Genomic DNA, 23,397 nt, shown 5'->3' with positions numbered 1-23,397 from the left:
TCTCTCTCAGTTTCTCATTTGTAATTTATTATGGTAACTGTAGATATAAAGAAATTAGGCTAGTGAAATGACATTACAGCACTGCAATTTGCTCCTCCAGTGTGCTTAACCAGTCTGAGTTACATATAAACACACACAAATATATATATATATATATATATATATCTATATATAATTTTTTTAAAAACCTTTTTAATTTTTAGTGGTGTAGAATGTTGATAGACAATGCATTATGATATAAATAGTCACAGTGACTAAATGGAATAGCACCGAGCACATACAGTATGGTAAAAAATATACATTTGCAATCAGCCATATGGATTCTGTTTGCATTTCAATGGGATAAAAATTCCCGCTGCTTTAGGGAGCTGTGCTAGCAGATTCGGGGAGATTTCTCTAGCAGATTCGGGGAGATTTCTCTTCTTCGGGGTGACAATCTCCCCAAACTGCCTTCCCTCTGCCTTCCGCCTGCTATAATGAGAAAACTCCAGCGCCAATGCACTCGTGAGCCAATTTATATCAGGTTTATAAGGGAGTTGATTTTTTTAAATGAACACTGTTGAGGATGTAGGTGTTTGTTGCTCAGCTTTCTTTAATTGCTTGTAGTTTCATAACATAGATGTAAGCAAAACTAGACTAAAAACCTTGCTAAACCCTTATCAAAATACACACCAACACTTAGGAGCTGATTCACTAACTTCGAGTGAAGGATTCGAAGAAAAAAAACTTTGAATTTCTAAGTGTTTTTTGGGCTACTTCGACCATCGAATGGGCTACTACGACCTTCGACTACGACTTCGAATCGAAGGATTCAGTCTAAAAATCGTTCGACTATTCGATAGTCGAAGTACTGTCTCTTTAAGAAAAAATTCGACCCCCTAGTTCGCCATCTAAAACCTACTGAACTCAATGTTAGCCTATGGGGAAGGTCCCCATAGGCCTTCCTAAGTTTTTTTGATCGAAGGATATTCCTTCGATCGTTGGATTTAAATCCTTCAAATCGGACGATTCGAAGGATTTTATCGTTCGAAGGAATAATCCTTTGATCGTTCGAGCGCACTATTTGCGCTAAAATCCTTCGACTTCGATATTCGAAGTCGAAGGATTTTAATTCCCAGTCGAATATCGAGGGTTAATTAACCCTCGATATTCGACCCTTTGTGAATCGGCCCCTTAGTCCACATTTTAAATACACACAGCATAGAATACATTTTTTCATAAGATTTCATGCCCTATATTATCAAAGAGAGACATTAGCTTTAACCTTCTGATATGCTGATGGATGATGGACGACACCCTATTATTGACAGGTTCTGCCTGTACAAAGGGACACAATATAAAAATATATCTGAGCCCCCAGTCCTGACCAAAACAGCAAACTTGAGCTAGGTGGGTAGGAGAGGGTTAGTAATGGTCTACTAAGATAATATAAGACTGTGCACATATAATGTCTGGACCCTGCTGCCAGAGGTCAAAAGGGTTATCATAAATTGAAACATGAGACATGACTGTAGCAACATACAGCAAGTACACCCTGTCTGCAGTTGGCAGATATTGACCACAAATGCTGCTCCGTTGCACCCAGGAAACATTTTGCTTGGGAAATATGTCTCTGAATATGTGTTCCTGTAAACCATTGTACTTACTGTAAATGCTTGGCAAAGGGTATATAAGCTCGGACAAATAGGCGTGGCATTTGAAACTCTCCGTGTGAAACTCTCCGTGTGACATTGGACAAGCTTCCCAAGATTCCAGCTATTCTGAAGAACCTTGTCCTGGAATCTTGCTTAATAATAAGGTTCTGGTAAGCAAATTACCAACAATGCATGCCTTCATTGAAAAGGAAGTGGCAAAATAATACAGACATGAATGGCTTGAAGGTAGACTGCTACATAGTTGAGTGTCTGTAAAGTAAAATGTCCTAACTAAGATAGGAAAGAGCCAGCAGCACACAACCAACTGAAAAGAGAAACACTTATTCATTACAAGTGTCAAGCTGCTTGGAGGTTCTCCAAATATAGCAACTTGGTATCTTTGACAGGACATAGCCTAGTATGACAGTAGCTCAGTCCTCCAAAGAAGGCAGTGCTAGAATAAGTCTGTTTGTGAAAACACTGCTTAAGATCAGAGCATATTCAGTGCACTGAGCGTATTGCTTTTTCCATGCCAAAGAGATAATCTGCAGACATGCACTGAGATTAGCTACTTAAACTTTAGTCATATTATATAGAACATTACTTCCAAAAGGCTAAAATATACAACCTGAGAGAGTGGGTTATGGTGTGGGTACAATGGGTTAAAAAGGCAATGTTTGATTTAAAAAATATTATTATCATACTATTCTGGCTATATCTTTATATTCCATTGATTTGTTTTTCCAGTCTAATAGATAATAGAAAGTACATAGTAAGATGTATAAACCCCTGAAAATGTGTTTATGCTAAAGTTGCACTGCATCCCTCATTTTTTTTAAAGAAAATATGAATGTTTGTATTTCCCCAAATCCTGGGTTCAGTGTCTAGTTTATGCATGCAAGTGAAATCCAATTTGTGAAATGCTTTTCAAAAATGTTATCACATCTAATTATGTTACATTATATTCATAGAACATCATTACAAACAGAGGTGTTTCTGTTAAAAAGTGTCTTGACTGGTCAGATAACACTTCCATGTAAAAATACATTATATGAGGATTTATGAGCCCAGTTGTACGGAACGCATTTTAGGACATCCTGCGGCTAAATACCCATCCTTCCTGCAATGTCCTATGCCTTCTGAATGGAACATCGAGTGCTTTTACCATCAATCATCGTCCAAATCTGCTCTCACACCTCCGTCCTATACCCTCCCTTCTCAGCCGCCAGTCATGCTAACTCCGCCCTCAGTCTTCCACCCTCAGTCTTCCGCCCTCAGTCTTCCGCCCTCAGTCTTCCGCCCTCGGCCTTCAGTCTTCAGCCTTCAGCCTTCAACCCTCAGTCTTCAGCCTTCAGCCTTCAATCCTCAGTCTTCAGCCCTCAGCCTTCAGTCTTCAGCTTTCAGGCTTCCACCGACTGTCGGCGGAAAAGAGAGATCTGAAGCCTGAGGGCTGAAGAATGAAGGCTGAGGGCAGAAGACCGAAGCAGGCCCAGACTGGCAATCTGTGGCTTCTGGCAAATGCCAGAGGGGCTGCTATAAGGTCCCATAGAAAGTCAGCATTTAGTGGGCTGATGGAGGGCTGTTTGGGCCTCTATGTGGGCTGATCGGGCCTCTGTGTACCTGAAATGGTAGGGCCTATTTTAATTCTCAGTCTGGACCTGGACGGAAGACTGAGGGCAGAAGACTGAGGGCGGAGTTAGCATGGCTGACGGCTGAGAAAGGAGGGTAGAGGACGGAGGTGTGAGTGCAGATTTGGACGATGAGTGATGGTAAAAGCAATCGATGCGCCATTCAGAAGGCATGGAACATTGCAGGAAGGACGGGTATTTAGCCGTAGGATGTCCTAAAATGCATTTCGTACACTTGCAATCACAGTGTGTGTTATATCAAGGATCCTGTGTCACTCCATAACTTGCAAAATGCTGACATCAGATTGATATCATGCTTCCTCCTTGCAAAGAGCTATTATTCCACTTGCAATCACAGAAGAATTGCTTATTAAAAAGTAACTTACCTCATAAAATATTTCACAGAGAGGTTACTGGTTTCCATGTTGAATATGGAGCCTAAAAAGTAAATTGACATAAATTACAAATAGTTAAAGACATAATTCTTATCATTTGATAAAGAGTAAAGGGGCCCTCCATTTAGAAACTCTGCAGAAAAACAGCTTTGTGTGCCATTAGCCTAAACCATTGGAAAGATATTTTGAAATGTTGCTTAGAAGTACATTTTATTTGATTATGTAAAAAAAATTGATGGAGGACACCTTTAAAGGAGAACTAAACCCCCCACGGCCAAAAGTCCCCACTGGCCCCCCTCTGCTGGCCCCCCTCGAAACCTCCTCAGCATGGCGGAGCTCACGGGCGACATCTTCCGGTGCTTTGGTATTCTTTGGATTCTTTTCCTTCCCTTCTGCAATTTCCGTCACTTTCGCCGCATGCGCAGTTGTCACGAACCGGAAGATTGCTCTAACTTCCTCTGGATCTACTATGTCACTATGTCTCTTCACATTACCTTAAACCATGATTGTTTTTCTCTGCTCTACAAACAGTATACTGTGTTCCTGTCACCCTAATGGAAACTTTGACAAATGTGGTTGGTGTAGTTGCCCACTATCTTCCATTAATGTCATGATTGTTTTGTAGTGGGAGCTTAGGAAGCCATAAACATTTTTCTAGTGAAGGGGAATACAACTGGCTGATTCCAGCAAGTATTTTTACTTGTGGGGGGTCCACAGAAGCATCATCACACCTTAAATGTGAGAACATAAATACATAATACAAAATAAAACCATTCTAATTCAAAGTACATTCCCTCTGTGGCTAGCGGCAATAAATGCAATTGACTTGCGGCACATGCTAATGGTGTAAAAGTAAGGCTTTAGCTCTGTTCAAAAATATTTTATAGTCAGTATCAGACTGGTCCTCTTAGATTGAATCAGAAAACCTGACATCAAGGACCCACTCTTAAAAAAACAGTTCTTTATTTAATAGGTATCAAATAGACCTGAAGATGGAAATTGCCCTTAGAAGGGCCCACTAGGGATGGGACCTGAAGGGAGATCCTCTGGTACTCTGATAGGCCAGACCGACTTTGAATCACATATCTTTTTATCTTTCTTACCTTAAGTAAAATGAAATGTAATAGAACCTTGCTACTTTAGCTTGCTGACACTAGTTATCTCTTAGCAACAATTGATCATGCCTTGTTTGCAGTGTGCATTACCACATATGGAAATATGTAAAGACTTGTATGTACTGTAGTATAGATAACACCCTTAACCAATACTTCCTTGGTTTTTGTTATAGATAAATATATCAGTCGATAACATTTTGTTTGAACATCAGCTATAATTAAGGTTTGTTATCTTACCAGCCTGCTTCATATTCTGTACATCAGGTTTACTGCAAACACAAAATTTACAACTGATTAGATTTTAATCTTTGTTCCCTACATGTGCAGTATGTTTTATTTTGAGGACTATGTATACTACAAGCTGTTTGACAGGAAAGTCGCTAAAATTTGCACACACCAAAGTACATTGTACTTAATAGACTAAAGGGGGAATGTACTGAAAGTCTGTGACGGAAAAACTAAGTTATGCCTTTGCGCAAACAAATTTTAGCGACCTCTTTTGAAAGTGGAAGATATTTTGCGAATTTTATACTTTGCGCCAATGTGCAGTGAATGTAATAAAACTTCTTGCATAGCATAGGCCTGCATAGAAAGATAAGTAATTAAAAGTAACAATAAAATGGTAGAGTCATAGAGCAACAGTTATTGGTTGCCAGGGTCAGGGACTCCCATTTGAAAGCTGGAAAGAGTCAGGAGAGGAAGGCAAATAATTCAAAAACTATAAATAAGAAATATTGGAAACCAATGCTAGGAATAATGAATTCTATAAGTAAAAGTTAACATAACGGTGAACACCCCTTTTATTTCTGATGATGTTACACAGATAAAAACTCCTACAGTTATAGGAGATCTATTATCTGGAATTCTTGCGATCTGGGGTTTTCTAGATAAGGAATCTCTCTGTAATTTGGATACCTGAAGCCTGTTAAAAGTCTTTTAAATATTCAATAAACCCAACAGTATTGTTTTTCCACCAATTTGTATTTGTACAATTTAGTTAAGATCAAGCAAATTGTACTATTTAAATTTTGCATAGAAAAATTAAATCATTTTAAAAAATTTGAATTATTTGTTTAAAATGGACTCTATTGGAATCTGCCTTTCCATAATTTGGAGCTTGCTGGAAAATATGTTTCCAGATAAAATGTAAATGATTACTCAAATGGTATGTTGTAATAGTTTCTAATACAAGCAACCACTAAATAAATCAATTCATATGCTGTTCATGAATTTACCTTATTGTGACTGTTGGGTTGGTAAAACCAGAGGGATCCATTGCTGCTTGTAATATACCAAGATTGTTTTCTTGTTGAATCCAGACTGGTTGACTGTCCCATGATAAATGTAGTTTGAAGCCATGTCTTGCAGTAATCCTGTATGGACAAGGGGAGAATACAGTATATGCTGTGTTAGGTATCAAACCAAGGTAAGTAATATACAATTCCAAAAAAAAGCACTCAACACATTTCCCACGGTTAATTGTGATAAACACAGGTGAAAGGGTATGAAAAAAATAGTCTATAGATATATATTGGGTCAGATGCCCAGACACAAGTGCCAGATCACTAAGGGACACAAAGCCCCATATTGAAAGAACTGTTCTCTAACTGTTCTCTACACAAACCATGGGTACACATACAGTACATGCTAGGTGACATCAGAATTACAGGAAGACCATCTCCCATAGACTCCATATTAAATAAAGCCTATTTTGTAAAATGTTTCCTTTCTCTCTGTATGATAAAACAGTACCATGTACTTGATCCTAACTGAGCTGCATGAATCCATATTGGTGGCAAAATCATTGGGTTTATCTGATGTTTAAAAGATTTTTAGCAGATCTAAGGTTTGGAGATCCAAATTATGGATAGATACCTTAACTGGAAGACTTATATCGTATGCGCGCGCACGCACGCACGCACACACACACACAGAGTTTGAAAGTACCCACACTCTTACTCCAATGCAGCACTCTATATATTTTCAAATAAACAATTTATTTTATATGTACAGTATAGAGAGTGTGTGTAGAGAGAGAGAGTGTGTGTAGAGAGTGCATATTCATGGCAGATCATTTTTCTTCTATGATCCCTAATTATTTGTTTAATTGGTTAATTTAGGAAAATAAGAATTAAACCAAATAAGGTGCTCCCAGCTTGCAAGTAAAGTCCTCATATAATCTCTGGGGACATATTAGTCAACAGACTACTAAACAATAGTTATGTAAATTTATAATAGTCTCCTATACTCTGTATAAGATAAACAGACCTACTGTATAAAATAAAAAAATGCAAATAAAATAAAAACAAAAAGCAAAACTAACCAGTATAATTGCAGGTACGGCAATTTTGTTCAAAGATTTGGTCTGATTGCTCTTAAAAGATTTACTCTGATTAGTAAATTCTATCATTAGGGTATAACTTTTGCCTACATTGTAAGGGCTAAATATGACGGGCACCTAATTTTGCTCCTAGATATATTAAATATTCTCTGCTGTCTTTATTCTGAGATCATTACACCCCATTAATTAAGTTGTACTTCTCTTTACCTAGTTCCTATATTCTTTTTTGTCACGCTTCATTATGTAACACCTGTATTTAATGATTCTGTATTTTTTACCAATCATTTCAGATTTATGTTTTTTTAGCACTGGATTGACCACACTGATTTGCAGCAAGGACTAATATTTCAAAGGCGTGTTGGACTTTAGAGCTCTAACACCCCACAGACCCATGTTCAAAGCAGTAAAACACATTCTAATCACTTCACATCTATCTCTGACTTAATAATAGACTCTATCCTCATTCCATTTAAATAGCAAAAGAATCATCTGAAAAATAATGATCTCCCTAAGATTGTATGAGCCTGAATGGCTGAATGCCTTACAATTATTGATGATAATTGAAATTTATCAGATACTGAAGCTGTTTCTGTCTTTACATTTGTATTTAGATCTTGCCTGGATACTTGTAACATAGATCTTATTTCCTTTTTTTTTTACTATATTTTTCTTCACTTAAAAGTGGTTTGAATGTCAATAAAATGTGAACATTTAAATGTTTTTTTTTTTAAAAGGGATAAAAAAAGGGAATGAGTATAGAGAATGAGCATTGTACTGTGTATGGACCAATTTCAGTGATAAAGCACAACAAGAGGTTAAGTTTTGGTAGGTTATTTGTTTTATGCAAATAACCTAAATAGTAACAACCGCCCAGCAATGTTTTACCTGTAGACTGACGTCAATAGTAAAATGAGTTCTACTATGCAACCCTTTTTGGCTCTTTATTGGTACATAAACAACGGTGATAGTTAACAGACCAGTAGACTGACTAGTAGCTGTATTGAGATGTTAAGGTATTGTGAGCTTATTAAATATGTAATCAGTGAATTTATAAGAAAGGGGCTACAGATGGAGTTTTGCAATTACCCCTCGAATGTGTTGTTACTTTTCTATTTATCTTGTCTGCATTATATAGCATATATGAGAAAACACATATGCAAAAACATGTGTTTGAATTACATAAACTACCATCTTTTTGGCATATCACAAGCATTAGGAAGCATCCAAAGGAACATGTTTTTATATTCACAGTTCTATATCTGACTGATTTCCCTGACGTTTGTAAAGCTTACATATTTGAGCATGGGAGACAGCACCTACAGTTGAGCCCCTCTGATTGAAAAAAACAAGCAGAAAATTCAGATGCAGTTAAAGGGCTAAGCATTTTACAAGTCCAAACACACATTGCATAACCTGAATATATGTAGAATTGTTAATCATAAACTGGAAAAAAAAAACTTACCAGCATTACAGTAAACCATTGGCAAGTAATTTCTTGCTGCTATAATACATTCTTGAGAAAATAAGCTGGAGATGGCGGAAAGTGTAATTTCACGTTGTCTTTCTTCTATGGCAGTGACGGGAAACATGATGAATGTCAAGGTCCTTACATGTGGCCCCTGACTGATTAAAAGGGTCATAAGAGGCTAAAATACCTATATTTTCTTTTGTGCAAGTCTTTGGAAATCACATGTGTATAACATTGTAGGCTGTCAGGACAATTATTCAATGAATCATCATTCTTTTGAGTTAATGGATGTGTGGCAATGTGAATTATCTTATGGTATGTGCATTCATGTAAACAGTTGTGATCAATTATATAAAGGACACCTACTGTGCATTAGAGCCAGTTCTGATCAATCTATATAAAGGGCACCTACTGTGCATAAGAGCTATGAAATATATGCCATTCCCTTTCGTAAGCTTTAGCAAACATGGTCTTTTTCCTCATATTGTTTGCTTATTGTTATGTTTAACAGATTATGTCGGAGGCATCTATATAAAAGGTTTACAATCATAACAAAAAGAACACACATTGTATGGTTGAATTTTGGAGTGTTGGCAAAGTCACTACAAGTAAAAAAAAAAATCAAGTGAACAACCATAGAGGTTGATAGGAATTTTCCAGAATCCTCCTGTTTGTGTAATGATATATTGTGTATATAGTGCATTTGAAATACAACTTTACTGTGCTTTTAGTAATTAAAAACACCACTTCTAAATTATGTCATAAATTCTGAAACTGACCTTGTAAGATCCTGTCCCTGTATTATTACAGAAAGGAGCTGTAAATCCTGCCCAAGCAATAATAAAACCTATATTCAAGTATTCATTAGTAGAGTACAAGGCACGGGATAGGGGCCCCATTCTCAATGTCACACCAGTAAAAGGAAATAAAACACCGCTGCCCCAGGGGTAGAAATGACTGTCCATGTTCATTTCTCCATGTGTAATCAATCAACTTTTCTCTTAAAGCAACATCAGTGTCCCTGTGGTCTGATAAAATTCCATAATGGAGATGTTCATAACATTTCTGAAGGGGAAGAAAAACCTTATAGGTGTTTAACTAAGATTGTTTATTTTTTTCTTGTGTTAGTACATAGAACACATGCATTGATATGAATAATTAATTCATTTGCCTAGTATGTTGTCATACTATATGGTTGATGGCAAAATATATTACGCAAACATAAACAAAGGAAATTAGATTTTAAACCAAGGATGGGACCAAAGCCGCTCCTGCCATGAGGCAAGGTGACTTTGAGGGGCAAATTCATCAAGGGTCAAATTTCGAGGGGTTAAATCCCTCGAAATTCGACTGGGGAATAGAATCGAATAGGCAATTCGGGCGAATTTACGCGCTGGTGAATAGTCGAATTGGCGAATATTCGCCAGGCGAATAGGCGCTCGATCGAATATTTGCTCGAAGGATTTTCACTTGGAAAACAATTTAAAGCAATTCGGTAGGTTTTAGGTGGCGAAGTAGGCAGTCGAAGTATTTTTCAAAGAGACAGTACTTCGACTATCGAATGGGCGAATAGTCGCAGCGTTTTTGCGCTCGATCCAGTACTTCGACTATCGAATGGCGAATAGTCGCAGCGTTTTTGCGTTCGATCTATTCGAATCATTCTACTCTGGCGAATTTACGCCAATTCGATAGTCGAGGAGCACAAAAATTCAACGTTTTTTTACTTCGAATCCTTCACTCGAAGTTAGTGAATCGGCCCCTAAGAGTCAGATTTCCGGGTTTTATCAAAGAAATCAAGAAAAAAAATGTTTTTCAACTAAATTTTGAGGAAGTCCTATCTACTCTATTGCACTTTGCCTGGTCTGCAGTGGCGAAGGCAAGTCTTGCGCAAGAGGTAACCATGTTCAGTAAAATCTGCATCTTAGTGAATTTGCGCAGTTACGTCCCTCCGCCAGAACGTAACTTCGCCTGGCAATTGAGTGCGAATGAGCACCAGCGTCAGTCTCTTTCGCTAGCGAAGTCACACCTGCGCATGTTAGTAAATTAACGAAGTACTGAAATGACACCACACTGGCGAATTTTCGCCAGCGTTAGTCACTTCGCCCTTTAGTAAATTTGCCCCTATGTGCACAACCTAAAACATCTCAACATTTGCCAGGTTTATGTATGTATGGTACTAATACATGTATGTAAAATATATGTGCAAGGGGCTTAAGGTGGTCATAGATGCACCGATAATATTATACAAATTTTCCTATGATATTCGGTGCGTGTATGGTGAGAGATAAGCCAATCAATATCGACAAACAGGTGCCTTTGAATTCTATTATTTCTATCTTTATATCTGACAATTCAGCGCTACACGTGTATTGAAACAAACAATCTTTCTTTGAATGATCTTTTCCAGGAAAGATTGTAATTGTAACGTCTACGACCTTTAACATTATTGTGCTTTTTATCATAATTATTATTCTTACATGAATGGATATTGTTTGATGTCAGATTTGCTCAGGAGAGGCTGCACTTTGATAGATAGGATTAGTTGAGCGGGAAACATTAGAAGCTCCTGACCCATCTGAGCCTATGAGAGCACTCTCTGAGCTGAAATAATATTGTATTAGGACCTTTTAGAATCTCCAAATGGACAAATGATTCAAGAAAAGAAGGGGCACATGATAATGACAAGAGGAAAAGGAGAAGAGTGATAAAAGAAAAGGAGTTAATAAACAGATATGTGAAACTAATAACAAAAAAAAGGTAAAAAAGGAGGTAGTAATAAAGAAGAAACTAATGGGCATATTTATCAAAGTGTGAAATTAGACTATGTACAATATAATACACACAGGCAGTGTGAAATTAAAGCTCACCACAGAAAAATTCTACTTTGGAGTTCCATGACCTGTATAGAAGCACTCAGCCTTCCGCCTCATCCTTTTATATGGTCACAGAACTCCTCAGGGAATTATAATATCCTTATATTTTACAACAGGGGGTACATTATTCACTATATAATGTCCACTGAGTCTGCACTCATCCACAAGCGAAAAGTGAGGTGCAGTAATCAAGAATTATAACAGATAACAATAAGACCAGCACTAGCTTATGTGTTAAAAAGAAATATTCAGATTTATTCTATCACGTTTACAAATATGTGTCCCATGCGTAGGGACACATACTTGTAAATGCTATGATGCTATAGGCCTGGTATTTTTGATGTGTTTATCAACTATCTATGCCTTTTTCTATGCTCTTTCTGTATAGTTAATTAACCCTTGGGAAGATTTTTAGAAAGAGGTGTTATAACAAATGCTTTGTAATAACAGTCTAAATTGATAAAATATCAGAACCCCCTTAACAAAGATGGTTAGAGGAATAAATGTATGTTAATTTTTTTTTGGTTTATTATCTCCTTTAACAAATTAATACAATAACAGTTGTATTGCACTGGTGAAGCAGAAGTCTTAGAAAGAATTAGATGCATGTACTTTATGGTACTATACTCATAAACTTCTTTTTTAGATGACGTTATTGCATATTTAGACCAGTGCCTTACTTTTCTAACACATTGCAGAGCTATTAGAGTGTCCTAATAAAAAGTAATTATACAATCTTAGGACCATGATGCCGATAGTAATGTGTTTATAGACTTTGGCATGCCTCTATTCTACATACATATAAGGGTAACCAATGCCAAGCTGGTATGCCACCTTCTATAGTATAGATAGAAGGATAAAACTTCTAATTCCACTTGCCATAAGGTAGTTGCCAGTGCGCTGGTGGAGCAAATGCTGCATGCTTTCAGTTCTACATCCAATGCTGTCTTTACAGTAACAAATTCAGTGTAATCTTTTTTTTTACCATAGGTAAAACAAAGAGAGGTACAGTTTAAGGAATTAATCCTTGTATTAGTGAATCTGTCAATGATTACAGTTTAATTAGAATCTCTTTTACATATTTCCTCTGCTTTGATCACTATCTGTTCAGTTGATTTTATTTCCCACAAAAAATGATATTATAATGGGGAAAAAATTGTACACAGAGCTAGTGATTGTTCTCCTGCACTTGTCTGTCACTAAGGCTACACAATTATAAGCTCAGAGTTATTGAACCTTTTAATACAGAGGGCTCATACTTAGATCCAGCAGAGGCTGAGTTTTAAATACAGATTCAGGACGTTGTAATACTTGTAAATGTGTTAAGATATTGTGACGGAAAGTTCTCACGACATTATTTACAGGGTGCGATAAATGTAGAACTATTTGCATAGTGTTAAATCCTTGCAATTTCAACATACGCATAAATGTATTGTATAGTTCAGCTATGGACTGCATGTATAATAGTTTAAATTCTCAACTACAATTTGTAGATTAAACAGAATTACCGTAATATATTTAAAGTCATTATATGAAAAACTAAACAGACTTACCTGGTGAAAAGGCAGCTTAATATACTGACTTAAACAATAGTATGATGCTTCCTCTTGGTTAATCCACACTGATGCTAAATAGAATGGACTCTACAGCAATGACTACAGAATGCTAGGTGCAGTCAGTTAGCTAGTCTTTCTGAAGCTTTCACCATAATGGATGAATTTACTGTGCTGAATCCCCATTTAGACAAGAGCAACTCAGATTCTCAGCCAAAGAAAATCATCAGACAGAGACAGTACAAAGAATCACACAGCACATTTATTGAGCTGTGAGGACACAACAAATAAATAGAGAGAAAAGGCAGATTATTAGGGTCAAATGCTGCATTCACTTTATTCAACAAAGTACTGATCCATCTTACAAACTGGCAAAGTCACAATGTGAGGAATTGCACATGACAGAGGAAGGATCTCAAACTTCTATTTTGTAGTTTCCATGGTAATAGTACGCTTTGGATAAAACCCCCTTATCTGCATGACAATCAGTGAAAAAAGAGAAAACAGGAACTTAACATTCACCAAGATCATCTCATGCGTGACTTAAATACTTAAATACAAAACAATATAATATTACATAACAAATTCATCCAATAGCATAAATGGTTAAAGGGGAACTATTGTGAAGGTATATTTATTATAAGTTCAGTTATGTGGAAATAAGACCCTCTTCTGAATATAATCAATTAAAAATTTGTTTTCCATTCTGCATACAGATTTTGCATCTGAGCTTTTCTGATGGAAAGTTTGATCAAATACATCATTGGCCTGTATTGCCTTTGCTAATTATTTGTAAATTGTACCTTCTGAGCATTACAAGACTGCTATTTGATGATGTATTTGCTAGGCATGAAATAGAAGCAAACTGGAGTCCTATTAATGTCATACTTAAAGTATTTCTACCATACCACTGTAGCACTTAGCTCTCCTATAGCATTCCACATCTTAACTGTCAATGAGACACAAGGTCCATTAAACTTAGGGCATAAACAGACCATTGTACTTAACACCCAGGCTTTTGTGAGGAAATGCTTTGCACATGTGTCTTATTTCTTTTGCACGGTATTGAAGCTTTAATCATGGCAAAACGCTCAGTTGTAGTGAAAAACATAGGACTCAGCACTTTGCCCACTGTTAGCGAATAAGTTCCTCCATGTCTAAAATTACATGTGAATATGATTTTGTGTTATCTCAACAGGACCTGAATTACCCTAGATCAGCCAAATGTCCTGATATTTAACATTATGCAGTTTATGTACTGTGAATGATACATTATAGCAAAGTGTTCTGATATCACAGAAGAGAGACTTTCCCACAGTAGCTCATGTAGCTGTTTTAACTGTAATGTTAGAGTTCAGCATGTAAATGTCTTAAATATCAGCAACTAATGCTTGAAAATACTTGTGCAATTTATATCAGTAGCAAATTCTTACTACCATAGCTCCATATGGTGCTAATAGGTAAGTGTATCAAGGATTAATTTAGGTGTTAATCTCAGTAAAGGTATAAGTTGCATACACTTCATAACCCCCCCCCAGTGCACACTACATCAATTCCAAAATGGATTTAAAACATTTTTAACGACTTTAGGAATACGTGTATGTGTAACTCATACACTTTCTCAGGCTTCCCCAGAGTAAACCTTCTGAAACTCACATGTGCTATTCTGCCAACCTTCCAACTTTGGTTACCAGTGTAATATTGTCTTCTCTATAACATTTTTACTTCTCTAGATCATAAGCTATTTTCTTCTGTTTAATTATTTTGCCTTCCATATGCTGTAATTTCCACCCTACTGTTTATTTCCTCTGACCCTCCCACCTGCTGCTCCTTATACCACCTTTACATTCTCTACTTCCCCATGGTGTTATGTGTATTGGTACTTCTAGTTAGTGATGGGTGAATAAATTCGCCAGGCATGGATCTGAAAATCCGCCACGACAAAAAAAAAATTTGCCTGCGAAAAATCTACCACAACAACAAATTGATGAGCGTATAATAATTGACATGCATCAAAATTATTTGGCCATTAACTTCAATGTGTTTCGCAATTTTTTTCGGCATGTCGAGAATTCTTCTGCTGTTTAGAGAACTTTTTCGCCATTTTGCCAATTTTACGACAAAGCGAAACGGGACAGATTCGCGCATCACTACTTCCAACATTTTACAGTTACAAAAATTCTATTAAAGGACATGTAAACACCCCACACAAAATGTGTTTTTCAAAGGTTAATAGTAAGACTGCAGCAGCCTCTTAAGCACTTAGGATTCCTTCTCCTCATCTAACTTACTTGACTCCCTCCCATAGGAATTTACTTTGGCTGTTGGCTATTGCATATGCTCAGTTCTTCTCAACAAGCTTGCAAAACACACCCTCCAGTCTATAAGCCAATGAAGAGGTGGCATTGCTGGTCCCCATACAAACTCTGCTCTAGCTCTCTGCTCCTATTTTTCTACTAACCTCCTCTCCTGAGCTTATCTTATCCATTACAATGCTCAATCCAAGCAAGTTCTGCCTGTGTTAAATTGGCCATAGATGTGCAGATAAATCCTTATGTCCAACAAACGATTGTTCGTTGCAGTCAGCCGACCTACCATTAACCATTCAGATTAAATAAATTAGTAAAAAGAAAATCTTATGAAACAAAGATTCATACAACTTTATCTTTGCCTCTGTGGCCATCTTTAGCCTGCATTCTTAATTGTATGAACTTTATGTCACACATGTGCATAAATGTCCCTGATGATGTATCAGAGGGAAAATGGCCGCAGGGTGAAAGCTGCTATTTGTCATAGCAAAATGAGATGGTGCTGGGAAATGGAGGGGAAATATGCAGTACAAATGATGCCATTTAGTTGAGGGGCTTTGTGCTCAAATTATATACATGGTAGGAAAATGTAGGCTTTACATATACTTTAACATTTTGGAAAATAAAATGTTTACAATTTATTTATGTTAGCAAAGGGTTGAAATTGCTTCATGTGTCCTTTATCATCTATTACTCTGTTTGACACGTGGAATTCATGGCCCTAAATACTGCTGCTTCTTATCTTTCCCCTGTAGCACTTACCCTCATGAATGCAGGACTGCATGTTCAGGGGAAACCTGAAAGGTGTAAACTAACCCTGTGTCATTAGAGTGATAATGATGTACTCCAGGCAATTCTGAGACCTTATTTCATGTTACCATTTAGAGTTAAGATCAAGGGGCCCATTTACTTAGCTTGAGTGAAGGAATAGAGGAAAAAAAACTTCGAATTTTGAATGTTTTTTTGGCTACTTCGACCATCGAATGGACTACTTTGACCTTCGACTACGACTTTGAATCAAACGATTCGAACTAAAAATCGTTCGACTATTCTACCATTCGATAGTCGAAGTACTGCCTCTTTAAAAAAAAACTTCGACACCCTAGTTCGTCACCTAAAAGCTACAGAAGTTAATGTTAGCCTATGGGGAAGGTCCCCATAGGCTTAGCTATCTTTTTTTGGTTGAACAAAAATCGTTCGATCGATGGATTATAATCCTTCAAATCGAACGATTCTAAGGATTTAATCGTTCCATCGAACGATTTTTCTAATAGCGCTGAATCATTCATTCAAAGTTGAAGGATTTAACTTTGACAGTCGAATATCGAGGGTTAATTAACCCTCGATATTCGACCATAAGTAAATTTGCCCCCAAGTCTTATGGTGATTAAAAGTGATTTAAGAGTGGCTGGATATCCATCCAGTAAAGGTTAAAGCAACATGTGATACCAACTACAGTCTTAGGGTAAGGTCACACTGGGAGATTCGGGGAGATTTAGTCACCAGGCGACTAATTGCCTCTTCTTTGGAGCAACTAATCTCCCCGAACTCCTTCCCCCTGTGTGCTAGAATGAAAAATCACCTGCGGCATGGCACTTGCAGCGCTTTGTTTTCCGAAGTCGCCCGAAGTTGCTTCACGAGGAAACTTCGGGCAACTTCAGAAAACGAAGCACGGTGAGTGCCATGCCACAGGTGATTTTTCATACTAGCAGGTGGAAGACAGGGGGGAATTCAGTTTGGGATAACTGTTTTGTTTATATTCTTGCTATCACCCAGAGAGAGGAAAACAACTTTGCTGAAAAAAAGCCTTTCCCTTTCCATAATTGCTGGTTGCTTTTCAGATTCATAGATTAAAGGGCTTATTTACCAGTTCTACAGGCCCTAGACAGAGCACTTGCACTTTTGGTAGTGGTAGGTATCTCTGCAGTTTAACAAAGTACACATCACTTGCCTTAAATATGCCAACTATTGGGCAGCACTGCATACAAATTGAAGCACAACCAATGCATTTCAGTGTGTCCAAATGCACTTTGACCTTAAAGGAACATCAAAAAATGAATATTTTAAAGTAATAAAAATATAATGCAGTGTTATACTGAACTGGTAAAACTGCTGTGTTTGCTTCAGAAACACTACTATTGTTTATATAAATAAGCTGCTGAGTAGCAATGGGGGCAGCCATTCAAAAGAGAAAAGGCTCAGGTTACAGCAGATAGCAGACAAGCTCTATAGAACATAATGGTATCTGTTATCCACTATTTAACCTGTGCCATATAGCCGTTTTTCTATTTATGCCATTGCTACACAGCAGCTTGTTTATATGAACTAAAGTAGTGTTTCTGAAGCAAACACAGCAGTTTTACCAGTGCAGGGCAACAGTACATGATATTTTCATTACCTTAAAACACATTTTTTGGTGTTACTGTTCGTTTAACAGACTATCTTCAATTGAATGAGATTAAAAACCATGGCAAAACCATGTGTAGTTATGGATACACAAACATTAGCAATTGGGGGAAGGAAAAGGTTATGTTTTATTTGCCATTTTTATTGAGCACCCATTATTTTTTAGCTGATTTCTTGGCTGATGTTGAATGACTTAATATGCAATACCACTTATTTTTTGGTGGGTACTATAAAAATATTTCTTATCCATTCAGTTTTTCATAGCTGTGGCTTTAAGACTGTTCACAAACTTGTTTTGGCTACAGAACACCACCTGTTTTAGGGGTAAATATTTCTATGGCTATTGATCCCATTTATTTATTGTATTTTTGGTGCTTTTCAGACACCATCAGCTTAGATTTGGAAGAATTTTCTTTTGTAATGTTCACAATCTGTCCCATTTTGCTGAAGAGAAAAGTTAGCAAAATGCATTGAAGTCAATGAGCGTCAAAATTTTTTTGACGCATGCCAATTTCGAAGCCTGTGACAATTTTTATACGTGCGCCTATTTTGTCCAAATGCATTAAATAGGCGCCCAAATCTTTTTGATCCAGCAAATTTTTTGTCAGCTAATTTTCTCTGGAGTTTCTCAAATTAGCACCTGAATCACTATTCACACTTTAATAAATATGTTACTAAGTAGGAATGCAATGGTTTTGGTACTGGGGTTTATTTTCCGACAACAGATTGAAAATATCCCATAGAACAGAAAAGCTGCACCAGCTTTTATTTGTGAAATATTTCAGTGTACTCTCTGCTTGACTTGCTAGCATTTCTTGTTTTCTCAATTCCTTAGTGTACTTGAAAGTCAAACAGTCTGATGCTGTTTAAGCTCGGTGCAATATCCATAAGAAAACAAACACAGTTCAGTATGCAGCTTAAAAAAGAAGCTCAAATATTTGCTTTGAACTTTCACATAGGTAAAGTATATTCTAAGTAATTTAACAGTTCCAGGTAATAGCTACAATTCATTTTCAAGTCTTGTGAAAAGGTATTCGAAAAAAAAAAAAAAACCTTCTTCACAATAAAAATATATATACTGTAGTTTCTCCTGCCTTTAAATTAAATTAAAACTATACCTTCAGAATGAAGGTGTAACCAACAGAGAGTTATATTATAATAAGTGCCCTATTTAACAATATTACCAAATTGGCAAATACAGAAAATATTGCCCTTTTACACCTTCCCCCTTGAGCCACCATTTTGTGATATTCTGTGCTCGCTCAGAGATCACCTGACAGGAAATAATGCAAGTTTAAACTGAAACAGGAAGAAGTGTGTAAATAAAAGACACTGCATTGTCCATTTTGATTGGCTGATGTAACTTAGAAAGTATGCATGCACCTGGCTTTTGTGTGAGCACAGTGCCTCATATATCCAGAAGGCGGAGCTTAGTGCTTAAAATGTCAGTTTTTCAGCTGTCTAGCTGAAGGTTGAATATATGATAATATATATATATATATATATATATATATATATATATATATATATATATATATATATATATATATATATATATATATATATATATGATTTAAATAAACATGTTTTGGTTTTGCTTCCCCAGATGTACAAAAACAGAACAGATTTTCAAAACTATATTTCTAGCCATGTTATTTACAGTCTAAGATGTGCCAAATTTTCAAAAACAAATCTTTTTGAAAGAAGAAATTACATTTTAGCAGTTTAACATTTTTCTTTTACAATGGCTGCTAGACTTCCTTGGGTATAGGAGTATAATTTTAACAACAAAACATATGGGTTAATTTCTGTCCATTATATGTTTCACCTATTTCTTCCTCCGATTTACCAGAATAAGTGTAACCCTTCCACATTGTCGCTCTCTCTTCACTATATGTTTCTGTGGTTTACAATATCCTTTCCCTAGAAATCATTCTGAATGTCCAGTGCCTTTCTGTCCCACATTTTAGCATATTATAGAGGCAACACCTTTTGATGAGACCATGTGATGAATCTCTGTAGAACATTTCCCATAAACTCCAGTAGAACATTTTCAATGGCACTGAGAATTATTCTTGCTGGCAAAAAACAATAAAATGTGTAGGCTGTTAACAACTTGGCAAGCTGTTCTACTCATCTTTAGTTCTGTCTGCAACCTATATGCCACATATGTGCCGCCATATTCTAGCAACCCTGTAGCAACTTTCAGTCTTTCCTAATGCACTTACTTTACATTCTACGTGTTTGTGGTTCACTAAAAAAAAAGAGTGCTAAGTAATCTATACACTGGGTAGTCTATCAACTACATCCACAAATATGTGTAGCACTGCCTTAGGGCAAATGATAATCATCAGATGTAATCTGTAATGAGTCTTATTTACTGCAACAAATTATAACCTCTACAGCAGTGATCCCCAACCAGTAGCTCGTGAGCAACATGTTGCTCTCCAACCCCTTGGATGTTGCTCCCAGTGGCCTCAAAGCAGGAGCTTGTTTTTGAAATCCAGGCTTGTAGGCAAGTTTTGGCTGCATAAAAACTAGGTGTAATGCCAAACAGAGTCTGAATGTAGGTTGACAATCCACATAGGGACTACTAAATGGCCAATCACAGCCCTTATTTGGCACCTCAAGAACATTCTTCATGCTAGTGTTGCTCCCCAATTCATTTTACTTCTGAATGTTGCTCATGGGTTTGAAAGGTTGGGGATCCCTGCTCTACAGGAAGGATCGTGGTTTTTCCTCATGTTGTCAAAATTAGAGTACTGTAACTACTAGCTACAGCTAAAAATAACATTTGGCTGTAAATTTATGTGCACCACTACCCTGCTGCATACACTGTGGCACTGTCCCAGTCTTTAACGATACTGAGAAAATATTCTAAGGCATTTATCCAGATTAACAGGCACTACTCTGCCAAATCAACCAAATCTCTGCCTCCTAAATATTGGGGTGAAAAACGATGAACCAGTGACACATTGATCGTTGGTCACAAAGGCTCTATTCCATACCAGGCATCTGATTACAATGAACTGAAAATGCAGTTCCCCCGCCCCCCCCCCACACACTTTTGCAGACTAGCACCCAGCTGTTACCTCCATTTAAAATAAAGAAAAACTACATTAACCAGGAAAGGTCAACTCCACAACTCCAATATTCCAGACTTTTAAAGGACCCCATTAAGTAGTTAGCTATATGTGTACTTGGGGGCAGATTTATCAAGGTACGAAGTGAAAATTCTAATTTTTAATTATCGAGTTTTTTATGGCCAAAACTGTCAAATTCAACTAGGGAGAATAGTATTCAATAGTAAAAATACAAGTCCCACTGTGACTCCTTCAGTTACATGTAGTTGGAGAAGCAATAGCTTTTCTGAAAGCAGTTCCATCATAAAGTGCTGGCTTTTCCACAGGATCAGGCAAAATGATCTGAGATGGCTGCCTACACAACAAAATTACAACTAAAAAAAGAAATGCACTTGTTGGTTTAGGAATACAATTTTATATGGTAGAGTGAATTGTGAAAGTGTAAACAGTGTAATTTAGAATGAAAACTACACCATAAAAATCATGACACAATCCTTTTTTTTTTAAAATGCACGTTAATCAGCCAGAACAGTGCCTGGATCAATTTAGTTATAGAGTATTAGTATTTTCTCACTTCCTAAAAAAGCATCCACTCACTTGAAAATATGTTATGTGTCTGCCAGTACAACTACATAGCTAGAGATAGATAACAACTGTACACTGTGCAATGTAAGAAACTCAGACCGTATTTAAAGATGGACCTTTCTTCCAATATAAATAGATGTCTTCACATTCAGTGGAAGGATCATCGGATAGTTTATTGTATGGTTCTATTATATTAATATCCCTTTTAAGCAATAAATATGAAAACAGTACTGCATAGATTGCACTTTACCAGTACTATGTAAGGGGAAAAAGTTGGTGCAATGTAGTGGCCCATAGTACCTTTAGTAAGATGGTTTATTTACATTTACTGCCAGCACTGCTTCTTGCACTAGTGCCTGCTTACATGTTTGTTCAAGTGTGTATTATAGAGACCATTGGGAGCACTTTTTACTAGTTTGGACCAGTGATGGAACTATCAGGGGTGCACCAGGGCCTGCCGGTGGTTCACTGCTTGCGGATACGCCAGAATCTCTGCTTCCGGAGGGAGGTGGATACCTGCATAGAATGCACTGGACCACACACCCTGTAGTTCCATTACTGGTTTGGACCCACTATCTGACATGACCAGGTTATCAGAGACCAGCCCTCCCCACTATAAAATCCAATTTTATCATGTTATCATTTTTATCATGTTAAAGCCAGAGTTTACATTGCAAAGTCAAGAAACAATGCACTAGTAGACAAGCTTACATACACCTTTACAAGCATCAACAGTTTCTTATTCACTATGATACTAATAATCGCTTTTTCCATTTCTCTGCAGTGTATGATGAAAGTTTTTTGGGGGGTTCCTGCTACAGGACAGTGCGTACAATAAAACTTCTCACGGAAAAAGCTGTTTATGTTTGCAGCAAAAAAAATGTCACCTTCAAGCATTTTTTAGAAGTGTAGTATAAACAAATAAAAATGCCTATGTAATAAGTAACCATTGACCCCCCCCCCACACAAACACACAAAATGGTTCCGATTCAGTTCTATGGATTTGAAAAAGAAATACTGTAGAGAACACAAAATCACATAATTGTGCTCCAGAATTACTTACACATAATAACTAAGGAGTGCCCATACTGTACTAATGTGAGGTCTTCTTTTAGTGATGTTGTCCCACTAGGACCTACATCCATAAAAGCATTGTTAGCATTCTGTTCCATGGAAAATATTACCTAAATATTGTATTGCTTCCTGAGATCATTTTTATTGCTATATTTAACAAACATCTATTTCTTATGTTACCTGTCCTTAACATAATAAATATCTGAATGAAAAGCATGAAATAGGAGGGTGATTTAGACAAGCTGTTTGTTGAAAGTGTGTGCTGATCACCACCTAAAGGTCTACTGGTAGATCCCAATCTACCTTTTGGGCACTCCTGCTGTAATGGGTGCTCCAGTATAATGCTTTTACACTAGCAGACGGCTTCCGTTTTTCCACACATGAAATCTTTAAACTTTTACATGCAGTATAAAAACACACTATAACCTATTCAATGATTACTCACTAGGAAACACCCACAAAATACTATACAGATGATGACCATAAACAAAAGTGTTATCAAACATTCAAAACCCCTCTTACCTTTTAGAATGGATTTACTGGATCTCCTATGAAAACCATGTTTAATCATGCCAGACGTTTCCAGATCTCATTGAGTAAAATTTTATTTATGGCTATTACTGTATCTCTTTCCCTTAGTCAATGAGTAGTGTGTAAAGGACAGTGCTGTACAGGAAGCACAGAAGTTTCTTTATCTTGGAAAGCATTTTCATATTCCCACCCACCATACAAAAGGCAAACCTGTTTCTCTAGGTAAACAAGAAGTTATAGACTTCCAGACAATAGACGATAAAAAAAGACTGCTGTGAAGGGGAAAATGCTTGAGGCATGGGATTTAAAGAGAAGCAACATTTTAAAGTAGCCTGACAAAATGATATGAACCAGCAGAGGTGGATAAAATATTGAGTGTCAGCTGAGCACTTTGCATATTTT

The 23,397-nt window shown here is 36.9% G+C and overlaps 1 protein-coding gene across 3 annotated transcripts in view; it reads right to left on the bottom strand.

Annotated features, from left to right (window-relative positions):
* Positions 1 to 23,141, bottom strand: part of LOC108719001 (protein ITPRID1) — a 68,775-nt gene extending 45,634 nt beyond the window's left edge. The window contains exons 1-4 of one of the 3 annotated variants that reach the window (XM_018267580.2): positions 22,987 to 23,141; positions 6,008 to 6,145; positions 5,010 to 5,041; positions 3,649 to 3,700 (exon numbers count right to left, since the gene is read on the bottom strand). In XM_018267580.2, coding sequence (XP_018123069.1) covers positions 3,649 to 3,700; positions 5,010 to 5,041; positions 6,008 to 6,048 — 125 coding nt within the window. In that variant the 5' untranslated portion in view covers positions 6,049 to 6,145; positions 22,987 to 23,141. Of the gene's footprint in view, positions 1 to 3,648; positions 3,701 to 5,009; positions 5,042 to 6,007; positions 6,146 to 8,575; positions 8,710 to 13,007; positions 13,191 to 22,986 lie in introns of those variants that run through there. The other 2 variants (XM_041566126.1, XM_041566127.1) reach the window with 2 other exon arrangements.
* Positions 23,142 to 23,397: the final 256 nt, after the last annotated feature.

Source organism: Xenopus laevis, chromosome 6L, assembly GCF_017654675.1.
Source record: "Xenopus laevis strain J_2021 chromosome 6L, Xenopus_laevis_v10.1, whole genome shotgun sequence".
NCBI classification, from domain to species: domain Eukaryota; kingdom Metazoa; phylum Chordata; class Amphibia; order Anura; family Pipidae; genus Xenopus; species Xenopus laevis.
Note: the sequence above shows the minus strand (reverse complement) of the source record. Positions and strands in the feature narration are given on the sequence as shown.